The sequence below is a fragment of the Argiope bruennichi genome, chromosome 5, assembly GCF_947563725.1.
Source record: "Argiope bruennichi chromosome 5, qqArgBrue1.1, whole genome shotgun sequence".
NCBI classification, from domain to species: Eukaryota; Metazoa; Arthropoda; class Arachnida; order Araneae; family Araneidae; genus Argiope; species Argiope bruennichi.
In genome coordinates, this window is record NC_079155.1 from 123,686,404 (window position 1) to 123,714,185 (window position 27,782).

Below are 27,782 nucleotides of genomic sequence, written 5' to 3' on the forward strand. Positions count from 1 at the left end.
ATTTATTTCTTTATTTACCATTATTATAAAAATGTTAAATACTTTTTAATTTATCATTCATAATCTATCTATTACATACATGTGATCAATTGTATTAAATAGGTGTTCATTATTCAAATCAATTAAATTTATTTTTATTTATATATTTATCTCATTTGAAACGTCTTGAAACTTGTCAGAATCAACAAATATTAATAATTCTCCTATTTCTTTGGAGAATTTTCCTATTTATGGCCAATGCACAACGCCAACAGTTTCATTCTTTCCATGCGTTTTAATTTTAGAGTGAAATGCTTCGGTTCAATAGAATTATTATCATAGGATTGACACAGATTGAATGTATATCTAATTGTTGTAATCTTGCACTATAAATGTTTTCAATAAAATCAGATTGTTTTGAAACAACATGGACTTTTCAAAATATGCTAAGACATGAATGCAAATAAATGTCTTTGTAGAAATATGCCCACATTAGAGCCAAATGACAATGCTTGCTTTCCATTTTCATACAAAGGAACTAAAATATAGCATGTACACTGGGAATTTTTTTTGGAAAGAAATGTTAATATCTTATTAGAAAAGGGACTATCTTATAGCTAACTTTAACTCTCTGTTTCCACATAAGTATTCTACAGTAAGTGTCCATGCAGAAATATACAATGAAAAATGATGTATTTATAATGAAATTACTCTACAAGTGTAGGAAGGAAAACGCTGTTGCTAATGTCTTCTAAATCCCAATAGTTTTCTGCCTAGTATTCACAAAGTTTGCACATGTGTGCTTTTGATACATTAGCCAATTTTTTTAATCAAGCGTATGATTTGCTTTGTGTCATTTTAAAAGTTATGATGAGCTGTGTGAAATGGTACCCTCTGGAATCTTGCTGGAGATCCAAATATAGTCTGAAAATAACAATGTAATGTGTAGTTGGCAGGTGCTTGATTTTCAGTCATTTTTCTTTGAAGAAGAAGGCACCTTAAAAGTCACTAATTGTTTTCTCTACGTAAATAGACCAATTTTGAGCCAGAATTTCATAAATGAGTAATCAATTGAAGATATGTGCAGTTAAGAGAAGCTTTACCCATTTATCATACGACCAGAGTTTCCATAAATAGAATCTCTGTTGCAATTTGTATAAACTCAAATAGGGATTTTCGCTCTGGGAAAATTCAGCCATTGCCTGCATTATTAGGCCACTCAATGTAGGTTTTTTTCATTATTTGATATGCTTGAAATTCGTTACCACTCATACATACAGGTATGCTTGGCTGTTTTAAAAATATTTTCAAATATAAAGATTTGCTAAAATACATACCTAAAATTATAGAAGCAAAATTTTGAAGATAACTCCAAACATGAGTTACTAAAACATTATCATCTTAAAAATGATATCACATTCCATAATTGGAAATATCATAAGCAGTTAAAAAAATTATGATAATATCGTAATATTATATAGAACAAGTCAAATTTTGGAACCATGGCATTTTTAAGTGATTTTATGTGTATTTATGAGCTGAAAATAAATATATCTTAAGCTTTTTCTTACCAGCTCTTATTTGTAAGATATAGTTGTATTGTTAAGCAGTACATCAAATTATATTTAGAGTGTAGAAATTAAGTTAAATGTTCTTTCTTTTGATAAATAATGTGAAACAAAGTAAAAAACCCAGTAATATATCTATAAAATAACAATAGCTCACTTAAAAAAATAGAACTGAGAAGGTGTGAGTAAAAAGAAAAGGTTATTTTGTTCTACAACAAATTTTTTTCTATTTGGTATTCTTGAAAGGATTTTATGTATGGTGCTTCTTTTCAAATTACATCATCAGTCTGCCATCGTATGAATAAACCATACGTCCTGATGTTGCTCCTCTATCATCTCTCTGTTTTAGGGAAATCGCGCATCTTTTTGTCTACTACTATCAACAAGAATTTTAAGGAAAATGTCAAATGATTATTCAGAGGTTCGGTCATTAAATTAAAAACTTTCCCTCAAGAAACTTTTGAACCCTTTTAATAAATTGGGAGAAGCACACCAATACTTCTACAAACACAACAACAGTTTGATCACAAATTATAAATGAGAAAAAAGAAGTAATAAGAAAATATTATTTTGGTTAATTCAAAATCCGATTTTATTCGATATTTTATCTTAACTTAGCAAGAATATAGAATTATTTTATTCAATATTCTTTTAGCTAGAATGATTTTTTTTCGATTTTCTAGCTTCTTTTTTTTTAACTTAGTTTCTTCAACAGTTTTCAACAGTAAACAGTCTTCATATAATTCTTAGGTTTTCTTATGTTCTCTTATTGGCCCTCCAATATCTTCATGTCTTAATAAAGTCACTATGATCTGTTTGATTTGACGGTAATAAAAACTTTCAGCTGTTTTTCTATCTATTCCAGGTTTTTTTTCATTCCATTTGTATACAAAGCAGGAGCTAATCTGGTCGTTAACTCCCATGCAATTGTTTCACTAACTTTTGTTTTTTATGAAGGGGGAACAAAATAAAATTCTATTTCTTCCAACTAATACTATAAGTTGCATTTCTTTCTCCAGCAACTATTAGGACTCTCTTCACTTATTCAATAGTATTTTTTGGCTCTATTACCCCACAGATATAAGTTGCAAGGATACATTTTTGTAGTCTCCTCGTTGACCGAAACGATAGTTAATCAGTTTTAAATCCACTTAAAACACATATATATGTTCTCCACAATTAAGGTTGCTATAGTGCCATATAGTTTTTTTCTTATTTATCATAGGGCAATTCTATTCTTATGTTCGAATAATAACTCGTTCTTTCAAGATTTAAATATTTCATAATTTGGCTGCATTCTGGAATAAAACATTGTTCTAATTGTCAGAAATTATTCCGTGATGCCTCAAACATCAATGGCACCCGAAGGGACAAAATCCCCTAAAAATTTACATAATCACAAACTGGTTACTCCGCTCACCCGGAAGGCACGCGGAAAAACTTGAATGACCGAACCGCCGCAACAGCAACACTGGCGGGAACTGTGGTTGAGTCCTAAGAATCATCACCGACCACGCTGCAATCCTTCCCGAAGGAAGTACGTCCTGTCATCGTTGAGTGGAGCCAGACCCCCACCTTTTCGTGTATCCACAGCTGTGGCGAGAACCAAACACCATATCAGAACTTCTCATCCTGAATTACGAAATATTCCCAATGGGACTAAAAAGTCGCATAAATGTTAAAATTCGAATTCAAAGAATTTAGAGCATTCGAAAAAAAATCGCTTGGTTTAGTGCTGCAGAGGAATAATTGGATTGCAATAACGGGTATCTAAATTAGCGCACAAAATTTCGCAAGTGTTAAAAAATAAAAAAAAGAATGTAAAAAGTTCATGTTTGTATTTAAAAAAAATCTTAATGTAAAATTTGCGATTAAATTATTGCTTTTCATAATTTGAAAAAAATATATATGCTTTCACAGATACAGCCTTATTAGAACGATATTCGAAATGAAATACAATTAATAAATTATACCTCATTATTACAGCAAATATAGTACCAACCTCTTACTGCGCAATAACATTATTGTAAAACTTCCTTAGTGATTTCAAATGACTAAAAATCATGCAATAAAAGTTTTGAATCATAGATACTGGTCAATTAGCACAAAATGCAGTATGATTCCTAGTTAATTCCATTAATAAATGGCCTAACCACATATTTCTGATGAAAAATCTGATCTTCAAAGTCAAAGAAATGTCAGAATAATCATTGTTGTTACACAAAAATAAGATTAAAAATGTGTTATCTTTTTAAAAATAACAATGAAGGATTCGAAACAGGAAGCAGGATTAGTATTTGCCTTCTCCACGTATTAGAGAACAAACGCAATGCATCATACTATTGATTGGTTGCCATTTGTAAATTTAGCTGCGATTCTCCTGAAACATATACAATATACTACCGAATATCCGGTTTAATGTGACGGAAGGGTAGGCTGATAACATAAAAATCGGATAGGGAAGATTTCTATGAAGTCCTTTCTTTGCCCACCAATACCAGAAGACAAAGTTTTTATACCAAAGCACGCTGTTATAATATGTGTTTTCTCATTTCTTATTGAGGGCTATGCCCTCCATTTATCTCAAGCCACTTTTCCCAACACGTGTATGTATATGGTTTTTCTTACTTTTATTCCATTTCCACTAGCTTGTTCAACACGCGACTTTTCAATTCCAGCTCGATTTTTTTACCAGTCCTCTAGTCAACTTTTCCCAAAAGCTAACTCCGAAGTTATATTCTTTGTCGCTACACCAGAGTCTAGTCGCTGTATAAAGCGTCCATAGTCACTACAGCTTTTTTTTTTCTCGTTTATCACCCATTTCGAAATCTTCATTATGGTACACATAAAAAAGACATTAAGCATACCCCGAGAACCATTTATGAATACTCTACGTACTGTGCAGTTTTAATCAAGGAAAAAAGCAACAACTGAGGTTCGTTACGCACTGACGAGTCAATGAACATTCCGAAGCTGCTCTTTTCATGTCAGAACTTGTACTTTGTACACGAGAAGTAGAAGGATCGTAGCAGACGGGCCCTTTCAATGCTTTGGAAATGTTGTTAATGCAGTGCCTTGCTTTCTTTATTCAATTATGATAAAAGAAAACTAGGCGGGATAGTTGCGAACCAGATACTCGGGAGCGTACTGTATTTAATCAGATGGAGGCGTTTTCACACGCATCGCAAATTCGCCACGTCAAAATATTTATAGCGAAATTCAAATTTTTCATTCGTAAATGGAAAATTTGTAAAATCTTACGAATAAAAATTAACTAATTCAATTCCAAAAACAAATAGATTATGCAGAATATTGATGTATTGCCTATATTAAAATATTAATGTAAATTATACGTGATTTATGTAATACAAAGATCATATTAATCTGAAATAGTGACATTCATTCGACATTCATTATACAGTAAAACGGACCACTTACTCACGACAACATTGTTGTGAAAAATGGATACGCTATTTTTGCTATTTATTTTCCCAAATTTTGGAAACCAGTATTTGATTTTCTCTTAAAGCATTAAATTCAAAACATACTTCTCGAATTAATACACTTTCAGCCAAACTAAAATGTCTAATTAATGGAAAAAGATCTTCTCTTCCTCCTTAATGGCTCATAAAGCATTTAATTATTTGTTCTTTTGAAATAATGCTTTTATCTTTGGATGGAGGGACGCTAATTAAATAAATGGTCTCGGAGCATCAGGACTGAAGCATTCTTTTGTATCGTCCACCGGCCATTCGATAAATGCGCTGTAATTAGCAAGACACAGTTAACCATCTGAATGTGAACTTCCAGTATTTTTCTTTTAAATATCACTCAACTTTCTCAACAGGAGAATTCTCAGAATTACAGTTAATGATGGCGTTTAATTTTCAAAAAGACGATTTGTTTATAACAATTTAGGTGTAAAAGTTGGTGTAACTGCATTGCCTTAATTAACAGGTATTAATCACTTCCATTCTTAAAAGAATAAAGTTGATTACTGTAATAGCTAAGTATTATTATTGGATGTGTGTGTTTTTTTCTAATTGGAAAAGTATAAATATATGTTCTGCTATTTTTTTAAAAACTGACTGTTTGATGAATTTGCAATTTTATCACAATCTAATTACACACATACATTTTAAACACTTTCTTGCACCAAGATAGTTATCTTAAAATCGGTACCAGCGCTGAATTGAAGAAAATTACATATGCGTTTTATAAGCATCAAATTTCTTCATTTGCAAGATTCAAAAATTAATACATTTTTAAATCCTAAAATTATTTGTGTGGATCCAAGTAGGATTTTGAAATTGAAGCATTATTGATTTTTGTACGAAGTTTTGCTGACATTTCTTTTAAGTTTAAATATCAATCAAAAGGACAAAAGGGTTCAATTAAAGCTTTTGAATTCGTTTGCTTGATAAATACATAAAAAATTTGTAAATCTTATCAAAACTTTATTCTTTATACAGTGTTCGTAAAAATTATTATATTACATGAAAAATGTTATTAGCACCATTTATAAATGAAGGGAAAATAGCAAAGGAATGTTTTTACATAGAATTCTAATAGATTATATTTCCAGAACTCTGATTTGGTCAACTAAAAATTGCGGATTTTTCCTAATACCTCATATATTTGAAAAAATAAAGAGGAAGCAATGGGAAAGATAAACAATTAAAGAAACATTATACAGCTTTGTTTCCTCTATTTTATGCCAAGGCTATAATGGAACTAATTCTTTCCGGGCATCATTTATTTCTGATCTTTTAGATTTCATTCAAGAATTTCTTTAACCCTTTGCTCTCGAAAAGTAATTCGATGCATTATTCACTTAATACAAGGGCTTACCTGATGCTCCAATATATATATATATATATATCCGAAAAATTATCTATGTCTTTTTACAATTATGTAGGCATTTTTAACAATTAAATATGAAAAATAAATAAATAAAGCGTCAAAATGATGCACCATCTTGAATGGTGCCTGTTTGAGTTTGGTGAGTTTTAGTTTGAATTTTATCTCGTTGGTCATTGATATTTCATAAAAAATATCCGGATTGGAGAATACTCAAATTTTCCAAAAACTCTAAAGTTGTTTCCATTATAGCATTTATTTAAATTTAATTTATCTGCTATTATGTTGAACCAATTTGACTATCATCGGGATATTTTTTTTTCTTTTAACCGACAGTATTCCATGAAATTATTTCCTTAATGCTAATCATTCTGTAATCTTAACTATATATGTTTATATTTACACGTGCTTATATGTATATATTACTCATATATATCATCACTTATAATAAATATAAAGATATGTATGTGTATTGAAACTTTACAGGTAACTGTATAATGGCCTAACCTGTAAAGCGCCAGTTGTCTCTTTACAGGTTGAACCTTTTGACCTATAGCTCTCAAAAATGCGCATCTCAAAGGGATGTTTGAAATTTTAATTTATTAAAAATTTATGAAATTTTGGAATTTTTTAGCGATAAAATCTAGAAATATTGTTTCACTTACAAAATATGAGCAAAAATACTTTTGGAAGTTTTCTTGGAAAAACTCTAGAATCCAGCTGAATGTTTGATTCTATAAAATTCTAATTCTAATCTTAAAAGACACATTCCGAAGCGCAAATTTAAATGCAATAAATTTGGATAGGAGTGAGATAAACGATCTGGCCTATAGAACACACACGCACGCATATATATATATATATATATATATATATATATATATATATATATATATATATAATCATCTTTACTATTAACAAAGACAAATATTTCTTAATTTCCAGAGTAATTTTTAGATTATCTTCTTATTAGGAAATCGACTTACTGTTCTTGAGATATATGTGCAAGGTTTCATACTTCAGCTTCTGTTATTAAATAAATAACACTCGTGATAATTGATTCCATTGTTTTGGAATCGTTTCCAGAATAATTTTCCTTCAGCATTAATAATAACCATGCATATCTTTTAAAGGACTTCATTGTGACTAAAGCGGAATTTATTCCGGTATTATCTACACAGGATTAAAATGGTTGATTATTTAGTCGATAGCCAATCCTTATTCTGAGAACCCTTAATCCTTCTCATTATAATATTATTTCCTATTTCAGGATAACACCGGAATAGTATTACTGAAGTGATATTAAAATTCAATAATCTCTTTTGAGTAGTCTCAATCCGATTCAATTTATTCGTAATAGTTACACTTTAAGTATGATTCCTTCTGCTTGGAACAATGACTTAAAGAAAATCAATGTTTCTTGGAAATGAGCTCCTCGATTTGACTATTTGAAAATATATTGGAATACTCTGATTTTGCATTATCCTGCAAAAGTCAACCAAGAATGATAATTGTTCGTAGCAGAAATATTAAGAAAAAGGTTTAGTTTAGTTATATTAACGCCCCGTTTTTAAAGCAATACTAGGACTATTTTTGGACGGTTACTCATAATTTTCAACCACGATCAGATGGCGAGGACTATACCTGAGCTATCCCCCCCCTCCAAGCTTCCGCACTAAACAGCAGGAGGACGTTTGTCCCCAATGGATATAACGGACACCAGACCCGATTACACAATGGTTCTTCGAAGGAATCGAGTCTCGCATCTGAAACCCCCTGGATTCTAAAGCCGAGATCTTACCACCAGACCGCCGAGGCTCATTAGGAAAAAGGAGTTATATCATAACTACAGTGAATATATTCAATTCGATAACTTATGTGTTTTTATTTGTACTAATTTTTTTTAATATGTTTTCTTGAATACACGTCTTTTAAGTAATTAGATTTCCATTTCGCAATGCTGGACCCGTTCCAAAAGCAGAGAAATACGAAAATTCTAGAAACAAATTATGTATGGCGTAAGTAAATGAGTACTTCCAAGGGATTTTTGGTTAAATAGCATATAATCCCATTGATCATGTGCCAGAGGAAATCAAGTAATTATCAACTCAATTCACAGGAACGTGCACACTAGAGGTTCCTTATGCGCTCTTTTGAACTATTTAGATGGTTGCCAGGTATTTTTCACGTTTAACGAATTATAAACCATTATTCAATCAACAATTTAAAAACGAAAGCTGTAAGTTGTTTCCCATTCTTAGTCTTAAATTTTTACTCTATCAAATTCTCATCACATAACTAAGCAATCAGGTTTCAAAAGGAATAATTGTCCTTAGAATGCAATCTTTCTATATATTTTATACTTTTTGACAAAATCCTTGACTGCGTTTGTAGAAAATTGTTATAGCTTTGTACTAAAAGTCATTTTACTCTGTTTTGCTTTATCAAAGGCATTTAAACATATTTCCATTCGAGTGGATATTGCTTTACTAAACTCTGACTCCGTCATCATAATCATTTACATTATTGAAAAAATAATTCCTGAAAATTAATGTGAAATAAATTCAAAATCTTCTTTTAAATTTTGATATATCCAAAAAATAGAATTTAGAAGTTCAACAATGCAATCATTTATTGAGCCCGGGAAATGTTCTTTTAAAACATTCTAAGAATCAATGAATCAGGCAATTAATTTGATTCAAATTCTCATACAAATGCCGCTGTCTATCCACCAACAGAACAAGTAAAATATATCCGTAACAATATCTCTAATGTAAACTTAAAAATAATTTCGAAGCTTTTACATGTTATTCAGAACAGAGATGACAAACAAAAAGCATGAAAATCACAGAAATCACAATCGTTCATCTATTAAATTGCCTCCTTTATTTTCAAGCAACATTGTAAGACATTGAGCGGAGAGTTGTAAGACATTGAGCGGAAAATTGAATTCTTTTTCCTTCCAATGGAAAAAATTTATCCCTAAGGCTTCTATTCAGAAAAAAAAATTAGTAAAATCCATTAATTGTTTGGATTCTAGACGTTTCATTAATATATTGAAGATAGTGGTAAGGTTGACAGTCGTTTTGGAATTTGAAAATATTCTAGCTAGAAGATAAATCTTGTTATGGAATCCTTTATTGATTTGTTTGATCATATTCTGTTTTTCTATTTCTATTTCTGTTTTTCTAGGTCTGTTGCATGTTAAATTCATTGGGGCCAAACGTTCTACCTTTGGTGTGGTGTGGAAGTTTAGAGAGGGGATGCCAGCTCATGTGTCGTTCTTGTCATCTTACCGAGATTCAGAGTTACACGTCCGTACTAAAATAGACTTATTGTTGCTTTAAAATGGGACGTTAATATAACAAAACTTGGAATTTTGTAACTTGACTATCTACTTTTATTTTGATAATTTTTATGATTTTGTTGTTGTCATTTTGTGATACCTTAAACTGGGGAAACTGAAATAATGAATTTTTAGGAGCAGAAATTTTAAAGGTTTTGCGCATTTAAAAATCTACATTATTAGTTATCGTTAGTCACCAGCAAAATTTGTAATGCATTAGTCACAGTACCAAAACTCCACATGTGCAGTGTGTATGTAAAAATCAAATTTTCTTTTTTAAAAACTAGAAAGAAAGGTATCAGAAATTATTTATCTGTGTCATAGAATAATAAATTTTCGGTTGGTACTTTTTTGTTATGTTGCGGTTACCTTTTTAGACGATAAATTTTAACAATTTAAATTTTATTAGAAAATAAGTTGAATATCTAAATTTTTCCAAATTTCTAGAGTTCTGGAGTATTGAGCCCGTTATTAAATATAAATAGAAATAGTGTCATTCATAAACTATAAGAATTAAACTAATTTAAAAAGAAATATATCTTTTTAGATTTATTGTCCTTATTCAGTGTTTTTCCTATATTTCATGCACGATGGCATAATGCCATTCTGTAACTATTAAGGCACAGTGGCAAATGAATGGGGCGAGTGAAGTATATATTCATCAGGCGCGAAGCTTCGAGAGCTGTATGAAGACAAAATGTTACTGCTTTCATTGCATCATTTTGAAATACACTAGGATGAAGAACCAAGAAATAACATCATAACGAAAACCATTGTCCTACGCATATCTTCAGTGGACATTTCAGAGAGAAAGATTCACATACGGGTACCATAAACCCTCGCTACGCCACTGTTAAGGTGTGCCTAACTAAAAATGAGATTGCGTTTCTAGAATATTTTATAAAGCAGAGGGGTAAATTTCAATGTACGTCAGATAAAATATAAATTTAATTAAAAGAATTAATAAATAATATAAATAAATAAAATAAAATTATATTAATTAAATTGCAATTATTTATTTATAAGAAATTATCTGAAATGACAAGAAAGTTAAAAAAAATTATTTTAACTAAATTGCATTGAATATGATGCGATTGATCTTGTCTTAGCTTTATTGAATATGCACATATAATAGTCGAATTCGAAATACATTTTTTTTCAAACATTGTTTAAGGGTACATTGGACTTTAAAATTAGCAATAATGGACGAAAACAGGAAATTTTATTTTTATCGTTTCATTACCAAAATATACGTTTATTTCAATTAAAATAGTGGTATAAAATGCTTAATAAAATAAATGTATTAATATAATAATAAGTAATACGTAATAATAATTTTAATAAAATAAATATTTGAAGTAGCTAGAGGAAAAAAAAGTTCATCTTAATGACTTTTCTCAAAATAATATTGTAATTAGATTTAAATATCCTTCAAATGTTCCAAGTGTCATAATTTTTGAAGAAATTAAATGAAATTGAAATAAAGATTTCGGTCAAATTTTAAAAGAAAACAGGGTATACATTTTATATTTCGAGTTTTTTTTAGCTCGATAAATGTCAATTTTAATTCATAAAAACATAAAATTCCTATGAAAGTTTAGTAAGTCTACATAAAAATATTTCTAAAAATTTAACATTTAAACGGAATCTCAAAATCATGCACAGTTTTGTTCCAAATAAATTTACATTCGGTAATAAGAAAAAAATAATAAGAAAAAAATTAAAAGAAGTCGCTTGGAGAATTTTGGAAATTTTTAAAAAGTATGTATGTTTCAAATTCTTTAAAACTGATACATTTTATTTTAAAATGTTTTTTTAAAGAAATTTGACTATTTTTATTTTATTAATGCATATATTTATATTTATATATGCTTAAAAAATTTCATAACCTGAGTGAATTATTCGCAAACAGTGTCCATTGTCCCCTTAAATCATGTGAAATTTTAATAAGCATTGTTCTATGATGAATGTTTATGACTTCATACCTTATTTTAAAAGTGAATCTTAATCATTTGCATTTGCTAATTAAAAAAAGACTTAATTCTTCAGAAAGAAAGGATATATTATTTATATATTTTAAAACATGAATTCTATTCTTTGCTAGCAGATTGAGCCTCATATTTCGTACAAAAATTCAATTTGAATACTTTAAACACAGGGAACTCAGTAATACCCTATTAGTTTCGGTGTGGATAATCTAGTAGCTTCCAACAATATCCAATCATATTGAAAAAGGGAATCCTCAGTCTCACGAAGGTGCAAGAAGCGAGATCAATAAGAAACCATCTACGCGGTGAACCATGAACTAGAAAATTTTGCAACGTAGCACTGAAAATCAAATAAATAAATAAATAAAATAGAAACAAAACAGAAGTTGCCTTTTCAATTCGTCATGACTTTTCTTCCCAGAATTTTTTGTCCAAGTAAAAAAAGGAAAAACCAAAACAAAGATGGAAAATGGATTTTCGATTACTTGAAGAGTAACTAAAAATTGAATGTAAATGACGCTTGGATAAAACACTAGCTCAAATAGTCTTCAAAATCTACAAAAAAAAAAAAAAAAAAAAAAAAACATAATGAGTAAATAAAAAAAATCTGAAACGTGCGGATACGGAAAGAGAAAGAATTTGAAGTCACCAAAATTTTTAGAAATTCTAAATACATTCTGAAAAATTCTCACATCAGTCTCTGAATATAATAAGAAACTGAATAACTTTTATTCTTCGAATAATCATTTAGATTTTCTATAATCGTCTGATTAAAATAAGATATTAGTAGCAGATGTGATTGCATTTCAATCAATTCAATATTTTAAATTTGTTTCAGACATAGCATTTTTTTTTCTTTTCATCAGTATCAATTGTATCAGATATCTTTTGAAGAAAAAGCTTTAATAAAATCCTTTCCCGTTTAGCTCTCATATTTCCAATCTCACGAATATTTTAAATAGTTTATTTTTTCGTCTATTCTTATAGACTACATGCCATAGTTTAAAAGAATAGACGAAACTGTCAAGTACACTGGTATACGTGGACAATAACATTTTATAAAAAAAAATATTCTGAAACAAATTAATTTTTCAGAAAGAATAAATAAACATAATTTAATTTATCATGAAAGTTTCTAAGAATGCCATCCCTTCTTTTCTAATAGAGATCTTTAGAGTGTATCCTTCACATGTTTAGTAAAATATACTTCTATAGAAATGTGCCAAGTAATTTTCTATGCCACCCTACTCCAGCTATATATATATATGTATAAATTCTTGCATATCATCATTTTTCTGTTCGCAGCAAATAAATTATTCACTAAGACTTCAAGAAAATATCATTTTCACTCACACTGACGACGAGATACTTAACATTGCAATACCAACTGATCTCTACAAGAAAATCTTGCAGTAGACAGTGGCTTGTCGGAATTCTCTTATAAAATATGACTTAGGAATATAAAAAGTTGTTTTATTTGAAAAGGCATGTCTTGAGCTCTTTAAAAAAAATCACAAAAAAAAAAAAAAAAAAAAAAAACCCTCAGCGAGTAACGAAAATAAACAACCATCAAAAGGAAATACGACTTTTTACTATCATTTTTTTGAAGTGAAAGGAGAATACTTGACAATTTTCAAATGAAGAATAAATGAAAATAACGACACTGTAAACTAAGAAAATAAAAAAAGATAACAACTATGTCGAAAATATTCTCTAGGCCAGAATTAACCTTGAATTCCACCGCTATTCCCTTGGTTTTGAGACACAAAATACTCTTAGTCAAATTGCTTTCAGAACGTTGGTAGATACAACCAAGGCTACTTTCCTCTTCTTACTTTTTTGCCCTTGCAGATATTACCAATTATTCTAAAAACTGCTATTCTGAATTTAAATTTGCAAAAAAATGTTAATTATTACAAGCGAAACTTATACATAAGAAAACAGAGCATTGTAAACCCCAAATATATATTTTGATCAATAAATGATTAAATAATAATGTTTGTCCTTTATTACGAATCCTTCATGCATCGAATTGGCTAAATACGCTAGACCTAATTGAATCGACATCCTCATTTATTCAAAACTGTTTACTGTTTCAAACGCGTTTAAAACACTAAAATTTCATTTTTTTTATACTTCAGAACATATTCCCATTTTTTAATCTTCAAATTTAAACTACCTTTTACGTATATGAAACTATCTTATACATTTATGAATCCATTGAATAAAAAAACTAATAATGAGCAAAATTAACAATTTCAATTAAATTTCAAAAATTTATTTTTTCGAAAAATAAAATTACATTACAAGTTCGAACAAATAAGTCTGATTTAATAAATTATGACCCGTCATCTTTCTCATTATATATGGAAAAATTGGCGAGTTCTTTTAAACCTCGCTGGACAGCGTTGGCCTGGTGGTAAGATCCCGGTTTCGGAACAAGAGTTTTTCAGGTTCGAGACCCAATTCCACAGAAGAAGCGTCATGTAAGTGGGTTTGGTGCACGTCGATTCTGTTGGAGCCATACGTCCTCCCGCTTGTGGGGTGTGGCATTTTTGGAGAGGGGTGTCAGCTTCGGTGACGTCCTTGTCATCTGACCGCGGTTCGAAATTGCGAGGTCCGCCCCAAAATAGCCCTAGTGTTGCTTTAAAACGGAACATTAATTTAACTAAACTAACCTCGCTGATGGCTGTTTTATTTTCATTTCGGCGTAAAATCTGAGCCCAGCCCTTTGTTAAAAGGGGAATCATCTAAATTTTTTATTTACTTTTCTAATTCTTTTCTTTTCGATCATTCATAAAGATACTAATCACAAGTTTTGAGAAAATTCTAAAACCTTTTTATGTGGTAAAAAAAACCATGTTTAAATACGTGATTTAAACACATTAAAAATGACTGTTTTGCTAACTAATTTTTCTAGAGTTTGCTTTAGAAGCATAACATTCTTATGTTATTCATTATGTAAATGTGGAAGAATTGAATCTGCTTAAATAGCATGCTGATTCAGTAAGTATTGGCAGAAATAAAATAAAAAAATCTGCAAATTAATCTTCGCATTTTCTGATATTCTGAGATTCGAAAACATAAACAGAAATCTATTTGCGGTCCAGCATGCACTAAGCGCATTTAACTAATTTCGTCTCATTTCAATTAGCTTAGAATCAGGGAATGTCGTCAACACTCCTTCAGTGCCCTAAATAGTAAACTCAATCCTTGAATAAAGAGCTTAGCATCCAAATATATATGTTCTAATCTGATTAGTATTTATTGGAATACTTGTCTCAATTTCAACACATATCAAAATTTATGAGTCAATAATTTCGAATAGGTAACGGTAATTATTCTCTTAATTACTTAAGATCACGTTATTAAATCTTTTGCTATTTTAAAGCTTATTGAATCGTTAAATTGAAATTAAATTCATGTATGCATTAAATCTACCTACTCGCAATTGAAATTTAATTCATATATGCGAGGTAGGTATCAATAAGTGAAGCACAAATTAAGAAATCAACTATAAAAATGCAATGAATGACAGAATGGAATGAAAATATTGCTATTTTTCTTACTTATCGATATAACTATCATTCATGCTGAAACTTTTGTCTCAGGCAAAGATTAGTTTGAAATTCTTGCTATCACTCTTTTAAGGTCTCTGTCAAATTCTTCAAATCGTGGGACTTCTTGAACCCAGACAGAGGAAATCTGTAAGTGCCAAGTGTGGAATGTATGGTTAATGCGCTAAATTTCTTAACCCAACTCTGCATTTTTCTCCTTTCAGAACCAATTAATCTCATCATACATTTCTCTATAAGTTAATCTTAAGAAAAAAAATCATCGATTCTTTCCCTTTTTATCATTATTATTCCAATTTTCAATGATTTCGTCCAATTGAATGGCGATGGGAATACATAAACTAATGTCTAAGGAATTAATTGAAGGACAATGAGTTAAATATTGTTGACTGGGCCTCCAGGCTATGGATATTGTGGCCCTGTCATATGATTCATCGCCATGTGATATAAAAACGTGCAATTGATGTGATTGAATTGAATGATTAATAGATAAATGATTTTTAATTGGGATATGTCAACATTTAAAGACTGCATTTCGCTACTTTTTTTCAGCTTAACTATGTGCCATGTCCTTGTGCCAATCATTGTATCAGATGTGCTCACTCATTATTTTAAAATTCAAGATTTTAGTAGATGGTTACAAATAAAATGATGATTAAAACTGTAATTTAATTAATGATAAAATAGTACTAGGATAAGGGACATAAAATCATTTATGAAGAAAGATAGAGTTTCCAGATAAGTGAAAAAAGTGTTTTAAATATTGCATTTAGGCAATTATAATTTATTTCCAGTTATAAAATTCATTTAATTATGTGGGCAATTGTACGGGAACACTTCAACTTCTGTAGAGACTGATAACAAAACTTAAAAAAATAAATTATATAAATGCCCATTACAAAAGATTGCAATGATTAATTTTATTTTTACGAACCTCTATAAGTTCACAAAGTTTCTGGTTTACATTTGCAAGCTTTTCTGATATATTGACCCTCCAGCTGCGTATCCCGCGATTTCCGCAGGCTTGTAATCAGTCCATTTTCTATTGCATCCAGCGCTTTTTGCGGCTTAGAGTGTTTATTTTTACGATTACGGATTTTTATTATGTCATATTATTATTATGTAACATGTAGTATCAGTTCACTTTATTTAAAAAATATCTTAATTCATTTGCAAACATTGCAACTAAATAGTTATTTTTTTAAAATTACGCAGTCAGAGAGTTAACATGCAGACCATTCTTTTCATTCCTCAAGACTTTGTTTGCATAAGTATTACATTGCATTTTTCAAAGATAATCAATGCACATATCAAAATAGACTATTAAGGAGTGGAATCGAAAATGGTAATGGATTTATTATTGAATTTAAAAAAAAATGATTATATAATACTTTGATTAAATGGTTAACAAATTGATTCAAAATGAACAATTTTGATATAATTGCAAAGCTGCAATTTTCTAGCAATTCCTTTTACATGCGATTCAGTTTATTGCCTATGCCATAGTAATAGATTTCCTGAATTCGTTGGCAAAGGTTTGATGTCTAACAGGCGTGTTATAGGCAGAAGAGTGTAAGCGAAGTTAAATAAGAGAATTAAAATAATAAATCAAGTGATGAAAGAGGAATTTGAACAGATCTTTATAAACGAATCCCCCTACCAGGAAATTTTACATTGAACCATCGTCTAATACAACAAGAGAAGCACTATATAATTGCAACCATACGTGAGGGTGTACTTTCAAAGGCAGTTCATTCATTACGATAAATACAATGTCCTTCAAAACTGCAAATTATTCACAATTGAAAATATGCTATATAAAATGTGATTAACAAAAGAGTTTCTGAAAAAATCACGACGCGTTTTCAAAAAATCATTTCAAAAATTATTCTTTACTGATTGATGTTTCCAACACGATTAACACGATTAGTACTAACAAAAGTTTAACAAACAAATTTGGATTCTACTTAGAAGAAATATTAATTCATTTTAAGTTAATAGAAAATTCAATGAATTTGAATCAATATTTTCATCACAAAATTTATCCTCAATTTCATATATTGACTTAATTATTTCTTTTCTAAGGAAATTAAATGGTAATTCGAGACTATCAACTCTTTAAAAAAAAGAATCTTTAAATTATACGAAAGTAAGCGTTTCCCAAAGTAAATCCAACAAAAGAAGTAATCTGTTAATTGAGTTTGGATACTGTAGCACATTCATTCAGTTGATTTCAGCAATTAAGAAAAATGTCTTAATTCCTGTCCAAGAAGTTTTCTAATTGCACTCAGAAAGTGAAAAGATACTTTCTGCCAAATTCTGGGATTAAAACAGATTTTCCGAGAAATGGTTGTTGGTCATCGAATTTCTCAGGTTGATTCTGATAGAAACTTTGGCCAAACTTATTGACGTTATCCCTGACGTTTGTCAAGATTGTATAAATATATGCACATATATTAAAGTAAATGTTATTAATCCGGTTATTATGTATTATCATCAGTTTATTGCATTTACCGCAGCATATGCACTCAACTTTTGGATTTGAGTTCACTCTTTATTTAACACCATACCCTTGTTAAGCTCTACTACCTAATTATCTGAAACTTCAAAATTTAAAGGCGAGTTCGCTATTTTAAACCGTATCCAACAATGAATGATTTTTAATGCAAAACAAAAATGGTCAAAATTTGTACAATCTATTATTTATGAAATAATTAATTTTGGAATTGAATAGCATTTCTTAAATGTTTAGTAAAAAACGTTTCGTAAAATATTAGAATTAGAGTCAATTGATATATTTAGCATAATTGTGTTTATTCCTGTTCGTATTGATCAGCGAACTTTTTTTCTCGCAATTTTTCTTTGCAGGCTTTCAAGTTGATTTTTTGAAGTGAAACAAATTTATTGACTGATACTGCGTCTATCCCATAACAATGAACTCACTTCGAACAAATAGAAAGCTATGCATAGAAGTCGCTCGTATATCAAGTGTAGGCAAAAGAAATCACCAAACTTAACAGAAATTAGCAAACGTGGACAGTTTTAATTCTTTGCATTTGTCAAAATTTTCATGTAATGACTAAGCATCAAGAAATCATTTATGGTTATGGCTGTTTGCCTTGAGCCAAACAACCATAACCATGAATGATTTATCCCGTTCTCCTTTAGCATTCATGGTTTTGAATAATTGAATTGTCGCTAAGAATAATGCAAGCATGTGGTCAGTCATAAAATGGCCATCACCCACCCACCCCGCTCTAATCCAATCTTCTATGGTATCTGTTATACTTTGCAAATATTGAAATACTTCTTCTGTAAAACTAGTGGATATTACATGTTGCATTTAGAAATAATGCAATGGTTCAGGCAAGGTAAAAAATTATTACATAATGTGCATAGTATTTATAATGTTCACAGATGTTCAATCATAATATTTTTTAAAACAAAAGTTAGAAACAATATCATCATAATTTCGGATTTGAGAAAAAAAAATCTGAATTTCCAACAAAATCCAAAATACAATTATACTTTCATTATACTGCTTTGTGATCAAATAAATGCTCTCCAATTTAGAATATATATATCTACAGTGCACTTCCGAGTATCCGGTTCGCGATGACCCGGCTTCTGTACTATTTGACCTAGTTTCCTTTTGTCGTAAATAAATGATGAAGGCAAGACTTGCATTGACAACATTGCCATGACATTGAAGCGGGCGTCTGCTATTATCCTCCTACGTGTCGTGTACAAAATACAAGTTCTGACAGGAAAAGAGCAGTGTTCTGCTCGTAGCGCATTGTTTCATCAGTGTGTAACGCACGGATCTCAGTTGTTACCGCTGCTCCTGATTATAACTTCACTGTACGTACAGTATTCGTAAATTGTTCTTGGGGTATGCTTAATGTCTTTTTTATGTGTACCACAATGAAGATTTCGAAATGGGTGATAAACGAAAATAAAAAAGTTATTGACCATGGAGGATAAATTATGTTTTATACAGTGACTACACTCTGGTGTAACAGCAAAAAAAATATAACTTCGTAGTTAGGTGTTGGGGAAAATACAGTGGAGGACTGGTAAAAAATTGTGCATAAATTGAAAAGTGGCGTGTTGAGCATAAAAGTAAGAAAAACCATTCACATTCTAGGTGGCTTGAGATAAATGAAAAGCACAGAACTCTATATGAAGTGAGAGAATACGTTCAATACAATTTCAAAATGAGTGATAACTGAAAACAAGTTGTATCGACTAGACAAAGGTATAATAGCCAAAAGGGCAACTGCTTCAATGCTTCATGGGGCCACCTTCAAGTTCTACCTGGAGTGAGATGAATCTTGGGTTTAGTACTCAATAAGAGGTGAGAAAATACATATTATAGCAGCGTGCTTTGGTATAAAAACTTTGTCTTCTGGTATTGGTGGACAAAGAACTGCAGCCCTTAAGGCGTTTTTATTATCCAACCTACCCTTCCGTCGCATTAGGCTGGATACTTGTGAGTGTACTGTACTTGAAAATTATATGAAGCTTCAGCCAAAATACTTTATCTTAGAAAATTTTCTAACAAATAAAAATATTTTTTAAATAGATTCTTCCAGAATACATAGTTCCCTTTTTTTTTACATCGCCTAATTTCTAAAATAATAAATATTATAATTGGTAAGTTATCAAATAAAACAATAGAAAAAAATGAAGTAAATGCTATATAATAAGAGAAAAAATATTTATTATTTATATTATTTTCAAGTTAAAAAAAATTAAATGAGAAGTTAGTTTTAATTTACATAAACCACCGTTGATACAATGCAATAAATAATCAATAAAACCAACAAGGAAGAACTGCAACCGATTTCAAATCTTTTGCTCACTGATCCTGAAAATGGCTATTCTAATACTTTCTTGCAAGTACCCCTTAGTGGCCTGTAAAAAATAGCTGTGATTAAAAAAGAAAATTGATAAAAAAATCATTCATTTAACAAGAAAATTTAATTGTTCGAGGATATTTAATCGAAAAAATGTCTTGCACCCGAATTATGTTCGCTTTTAATAAAATATATCACGGATTAAATTAAGGACAGTATTTTTTTTCTATAAATAAAAATATAATTGATACTACTTCTTATAAGTATATGCTGAAATATTCCTTATTTATTAAAATACATTAAAGGATTTCGAATCAATTTCAAATTATTTCGATGGGCATATTTAGCTGTTCCGTACCAAATAATTACCACTAAAAACTAACACTAATAAATAAACTTCTCTTACAGAAAGATAAATTTATCCAGCTTGTATCGATTCATAACACATTCATTCGTTTTCACTTTTATAAAAAGTCATTATGTGTCCATCCTCTTATATTCACCATATATTATTATATCCAGAACAATAGCGTGATTCGCTTCATTGAAATTAAAGCATTCTCTTCCAAACAATTTTTAAATTTTCTTTCTTTATATTTACCTCATATTTTTGATTCTGTCTCAAATTCGCGCTTCTAGATTTATTTATTTTTTTTGGAAATTATTATGTACCTACAAAAAGTTAATTAAAATTCTATTTCACTATTCAGTTGAATAGTGGATGTTAGCTTTGTAGGTATTAAATTAGACTGAAAAGTATCAAAAACATCTCTTTATTTTCTCAAAGAACCGTTACGTGTTGCCAACTGGGCAACTAATATTATATGTAATCTCGTTCCCAACAGTGGAATTGAACAATGAATGATTTAAATTATCATAAGTAAAAAACGTCCAAGAAATGTCCGATTCATTTTTAATACATATAAATAAAATACAGTTGAATTGGGAATGCAATTCATGCTGCCTTTTTGTTAGAAGAGCATTCAATTTTGTAAAACTGCATTGTGTTCAAATTAGTCACAAATTTCCCGACGAGACGGTACAGCAGGAAAAACTAAATGACAATATTTTCAATATAGTCCCCATTTATTTATTTATAGTTAAAATATTAAATACTCCTAGTTCATCACAATTTACAACACGAGGCTTATAGAAGTATAAAAACAATTAGACCTTTTATGAATTCTGTAACAAAAGTTAAAAGACAATGAAAAACAAGACAAAAGAAATAGAAAAAAGCCTCCATTGGAGCCATACTATGGGATATTTTTAAAAGAAAAAAAAATGAACATGTATCCGTAGCATTATCTCAGTCGAAGTGGACTTATGTACAACACAGATGCAATGTTTCACGCCTTTAAGAGTTTATGGATTTTTCCAATATACCTGTTAATTCAAATATTTCCACTCAAATTCTTTTAATAGACAAATGAGGGGACAAATCCATGTCAGTCCCTCCATAGTTGGGAAAGTTCAGGGCAATTATACAATAATCATCAAAATGTCCATTTAGAAAAGAAAATTATGATGAAAAAGCAGATCTGACAAATGAATCAATGTTTTATTAACGTTCTTCCTAGAAAATGAATAGCTCCTTAAAATTCACAAAAAATATTATTCTACAATCAGTAATTTATTAAGGGAGAAAGAGCCAGCGGCCCTTGTTGAGGATATAATGGTTTGATTGTGAGGAATGACCTTGACTTTTCCCTTATGTTGTGATAAATGAGCAGAAATATGGGGGCTCTCTGTATCTCCAAATCCCAAATTTTGTTTACTTTTTGTTGGAAACTTCTTAAATATTCTGTATCTTAAAAAAAAAAAAAAAAAAAAAAAAAGAAGAAGAAGAAATTTATCTCGCACTGATATCGTTAAATCAAATTTTTGAACTAAGTCACTAGAAAATAACTCTTCAATCGATGGTCAGTTTAGTTTAGTTATATTAACATGCCATTGTAGAGCAACACTAGGGCTATTTTGGGTCGGATCTCGATTTTGATCCGCGGTCGGATGACGAAAACGACACTTGAGCTGGCATCTCCTTTCCAAGCTTCTGCACCACAACAGCGGGAGGACTTTTGTCCCCGACGGATTTAACGTGCACCAGACCCGCCTTACACGACGGTTCTTCGGTGGAATCGGGTCTTGAACCTGAAGCCCTCCGGTTCCGAATCCGAGACCTTACCACCAGGCCACTGCGACCCTTTGCATTTGGAGAGAGAGATGCATGTCTCGTATAATAAGGATATCATCTCTCTAAAACTGCGTTTTAAAATACTATTATTAAGAATTATTCGATTTAAATAAGAAATGTTTGCCAAATAATAACTTATTGTATTATTATTTTCATTTAAAGAAGAAATGTTCGATACCCATGATATGAATTATAAAAAATACTTTTCGGAAGCGGGTATTAAATTCTTTAAAAAAGAAAAAAAAATGTTCTTATTTCTGGAGTAGCACACCGATTCTCCTCAAAAATGAATTATCAAGTTTGATAAAATGGAAGAATATATCCACAGGTTTAAAATATTTGATTGCTATAAATGCTGATCGGTGAATTTGCGATTCACAAGTAAAATAAAGTCTGCAAAATGAATCATTTTTAAATGAAACTTACGTGCACTTCTGCGGGCGACTTTTCTCCTTCTTCCGTCCTGGTGTTCCTCTTCACCCGGGGATTCTGGAACTCCAGAGAGTGCAGACGACCCCACTCTACTTCGGGTATTGTTGCCGATTCCGCTGCATGCCGGTGATGATGGCAAAGCACAAGATGTCCCGACAGTATTGGCAGAAGGCGAAACATAAGAAGTCCCAAGGGTATTGGCATAAAATCCATGGGCGGGCGAACGCAATTCATTAACTGGAATGAAAAATATAAATAAGAGTTTTGTAGAGTCCAACGCATTTTTTTTTTTTTTTTTTTGATAAAAAGAACAATTTAAAAGTTTAAGATTATGAAGGTTTTTCTAATTTCTAAATTATAAAAAAATGTTTCAATAGGAAATAATATCAATATTGTGCATAAAATATAACATCAGTGTATCAAATTCACTAGAATATGATTCCATAAACTATGATACGAGATAAAAAAAATTAACAAAGGAACATCAAATATTCAATATTATCAAAATTTTTATAAGAAACGAACTCTTTTCTTACTCACAAAAATTTAATGTTGCGTAATAGATTATAGACACTTTGATTAGAGAAGTCATCAAGATTCGTTTCATACGAAAGTTTTGCATATGATTTAATTAGATAAAAATCTGCTTTTGCAGGTGCACGATGGGTGCTGTGGAATATATGGTGTATTTTAAATCATATGCGGATAATGAGTATAACCAAAATCAACACATCACCCATTTATCAAACTCATAGTTTTTTTTAAATATAAAATCGGGTTCGATTCCCAAGTTGAAATTTTACCAATAAATCATTGAGGTCCACATTTATAAATATACTAAACAACAGTGTATAGTCAGATACTTTATATACATAACATTTATTTAAAATATTATTCATCAATAAAATCCTTAAAAGAAGAAAAAATTAACGGTTATAAAACTTTAAGACAATTTTATCAGCGTTTTTTTCCCCCAAAAAAAAGGTTCAGTATATTCTTTTTTCAAATTGCTACAACTTTAAACTCAATAAAAACATTATTTCAAGGAATCTAAAAAAAAAATTTGAATTTCATTATGAATATACTGAAGATCTTAGTTATTCAAAAGATTTCTTTTTTGTAGCATAAACACACATTGGCTACTTCGACCCGCCAATAAGGCACACGGAATAATTCTGAATGACCGAACCGCAGCAGCATGTGTGGAGGGAATGAAGGTTGACTCCTAAGGGCAATTGTCGGCCACGTACATCTCCTCCTGTGGAAGGCACGTCTAGTCATCAATAGGAGGTAACCGACTCCACACCTCTTATGTACCCATCTGGATGGCGAGAACCAACCACCATACTGGAAGCTTCTCATCCTCATATCTAAGGTGTCCCCGATATTAGTTTTTTGTAGTATAAGCATTATTCAAAAGTCAGAACATGTGAAATCAAAAAGCGGTTAACATAAGGGCATTATAATTTTACAAAGGAAAAAAAAAACTCAAAAGTAATCATATTATTTTCACAACAATTCCATAATTTAAATTTAAAGTTTTGAAAAAGTCAGTTTAATTTAGATATATTTATAAAAAATAATCGCTTTGAAATATTTATATAAATTATTCTATAATTTATATACAATTTAAATAGAAAATAATATTTATTTGCATTAGACTTCGATTGTTCAGTAAGTTTGTCTGCTAAGATTATAAAACTTTAAGCTTACGTTAGTGTAACCAATTATTTTTTCCCTCTATATCATTAGTGCAATGAAGTATCAGAACATCCCAAATGAAATACAAATCATATTAACGAACGCATTGATAGTAGGTGTAATGCTAATTTTCCGACTATTTATTAGTTATTTTTTGGGGGGAAATTTGATTGGCAACATTAATATTAAGACGATTATTTAAAAATTCCTCATTTTATACAAGAAAAGGCACATTATATAAGAGAGAGGGAAATGAATAAGTGTTAGTTTATAAAAAGTTATTTTTATTGTATATATCTATGTATATAAATATATATAATAAAAATAAGTGTAAAAAGAACAAAAAGAGACATGCAATTACTTTACATATTTTGTGTTTAGAAAATGAATATTTTTGATCAAAAGCTATAATTCAAAAAACAATGCTCATCAGTTTATAATTTTTCTTATTTTCTTTCAAATTCTTAACCTACAGATTGAATGAATTTCCTTTTTTGACATTAGGACCGATTCTTTCATCAAAAATACTGCTAAAAATTTACTTTCTTAGAAATATTTTATTTTGTGTATTGTAGTCATTTGTTCGAATCTCCAGTATTATAAACAATTTTCCAGAGAAAAAAAAACACAATACAACAATAAAAAAAACAGAAATTTATGTCCAGAAATCTAAATTGGTAATTAATTCATCGGATCCATTCTAAATTTAAAATGCAGCAATATTAAGTATTTTAAGAAGCTTGAATTTTTAAAATTTTGCTGAAAAAAATCTAATTACTAAACTGGATAAAGGAGCTGAAATTCATTAAAAATCCCGATAATTTGGAGCAAGTCAAAACCAAGGACTTAATAATAAAGACGATACCCTCTAGACTTGCTATACGAATATCATCATAAATCGAATATTTAGTATTGCAGTATCTTACGACTCATTAACCAAATCGAAATGAAGGTTCAAATAAGTAAGAACAAATATATATATATATATATAGTTGTAAATATAGTCCAATCTTTTCCATTTCTTTACACTCTTACTGATTTACAGCAACCTTTATACATCTCTTGCATATTATAACAATAAATTATATTTTAAAAATTTGTTAAGAGATATATATATATTGTTTAAAATATAGAGGAAAAATTAAATATACATAAATAATGTAAAAATATGGAATTAAAATTTTGAAATAAAGCAATGCGTTAAGAACTTAAAAGAATCGAGACAAAAAGATTTTTATCAATGATATTTTTAGTAAATAAATTTTGTACATACTTAACCGGTTTTTCTTAACTTGGACGTACATTGTATCTGCAGATAATTTTAGGTGTGTCTTCATGAAACATTTCCACTCTTCAGTACTTACGATATTATGCTCAAAAATGAAATCCTGAACATAAATTTTCAGATCATTATCATGGTGTGTATCTGCCAGAATGAGCACTTCACACACATTATTCGGACACAAGTTAGATTTCAAGTAGGCGGAACATTCATTCCTTAAAGCAAGGATCTCGTATTTGTCAGCAGCTCTGTATAATTTGCAATAATCCTCCCAAGTTATATCTTTTATTTCAGCCGTGTAAATATATTGAAGCATTCTATACACAGTATCGCTATCTAAATCTTCGATATGAACAGAATCGTTGAATGTTTCCAGCATATTGTTTGAGAACATCACTTTGAACACTGGTGACCGGACACTTAGAATATTTTTGTGGGCGAAACACGTTTTAGTACCCGTTTTCAGTTTTATATCAGACAGGATGTTGTCATGAAACAAGGAATTCAGATTTTGGATCAAAACATTCTTTGATGCTAACGCTGTATTACTGTTATCTAGACGATGATTGCATGGTTCACTTGTAAGAATATTGCCACAGCCATAAACGACTCTTTCGATTTCTTTAAAAACAGTCCCTGTAGAAAAAATGCACTCGCATCGAAAGGATAAAGCATCATGTGGCAAGCATACATCTTTTTTCGATATCAATCCTATTTTTGAAAAAGGTAGACTCAATAGTTTTATTTTTATATTCTCACAAAATAAGAACTCTTTCTTTATGCATTTAATTTCGCATCCGAAACCATTTAAAGGCGTTAAGTGAAGAACTAAATACTTTATCTTAGAATTTTCATCCACGATTCGAATATTAATTGAATCTTCTTCAGTATAGGGATTCTTTAAGGAAATATCGAGAGTCATCAATATTTCGTTGTCCAGCACTGATCTGATCGTGTGGGGACTTTGATCTTCTGCTTGTAGGCGACTGAAGTTTCGAATGTTCCACAAGAAAGATTCCCTTTCGATGCAAATTCGTGTGCGAGCAAAGCACTGGACATCCTCTATCATCTGCCCATGCCGCTTCCATATTCTGCAACGTGCTGTCAACTTGTCTTCAGGCAGATATATCGACCTGTTAAGAACGAAAACATCATTCCTTACCTTGAACTTATCAGAACCAGCCATATCTGTGACATTTTCCTCTTCTATCGATGCAAGTATGGAACCCTGTTTGGACAAGAACGCGAGCTCACAATTTATCATCATATTCGTAGCATCTTGATTATGAAGGTAAAAGCTAATGTAGTTATCGTCTAAAAGCCCTCTGGGATACAGATTCAGTTTATATTTCGTTTCTTCTAATGCCTTTACCACAAAGATTATTGAGATTTCTTCGCCCGTCTTTTGCCAGCAGTAACTGATATTTTCAATATTCCATGTAAAAGTGAAACAATTTCTTTTAATATGAGCTGACATTTTCCATAAATTAATTTTCTCTAAAACTTTTTTTAAAACTTTTTGTAATACTGGCCAGATTTTTTTTTATTAATTTCTATCCCAGAAGCTTTAAAATTCTGGATTCAATCTTCAATTAAAAAAATGTTAAAATAAAATGATAGAAGAAAATATTTTTTAAAAAGATCATATCGTTTTAAACTGAACTAGAGAAGAATCAACCAGTTGAGACGAATACGCAAAAGAGATCTTGCAAACGTGCGTAAATTAGTCATGAAGTTTCTAGGGATGCCAATTACAAGCATAGAAAATAATAAAACTGAATTTCAGTCGTTTCTTCTTCTAAATTTAATCTCTAACACATTTTCTTCATGTTTAGATTATGTTTAAGAAGATGTTTATAGTATCCAAAATTTTACAGTGTTTTAAATAATTATTTTAATTAAAAGTTGGTAGATAGTTATTTGCTTTTGATGTTCGAACCCAACAGCGGTTACAATTAGTAGTTGTGATATCATCTATACATTAAACCTGACTGTGAC

The 27,782-nt window shown here is 30.1% G+C and overlaps 1 protein-coding gene across 2 annotated transcripts in view; it reads right to left on the reverse strand.

The window, feature by feature from the left end:
* Window positions 1–27,517, reverse strand: part of LOC129968556 (speckle-type POZ protein-like) — a 41,547-nt gene extending 14,030 nt beyond the window's left edge. The window contains exons 1-3 of one of the 2 annotated variants that reach the window (XM_056082570.1): window positions 25,776–27,517; window positions 22,796–23,038; window positions 20,083–20,233 (exon numbers count right to left, since the gene is read on the reverse strand). In XM_056082570.1, coding sequence (XP_055938545.1) covers window positions 20,226–20,233; window positions 22,796–23,038; window positions 25,776–27,261 — 1,737 coding nt within the window. In that variant the 5' untranslated portion in view covers window positions 27,262–27,517 and the 3' untranslated portion in view covers window positions 20,083–20,225. Of the gene's footprint in view, window positions 1–20,082; window positions 20,234–22,795; window positions 23,039–25,775 lie in introns of those variants that run through there. The other variant, XM_056082569.1, reaches the window with a different exon arrangement.
* Window positions 27,518–27,782: the final 265 nt, after the last annotated feature.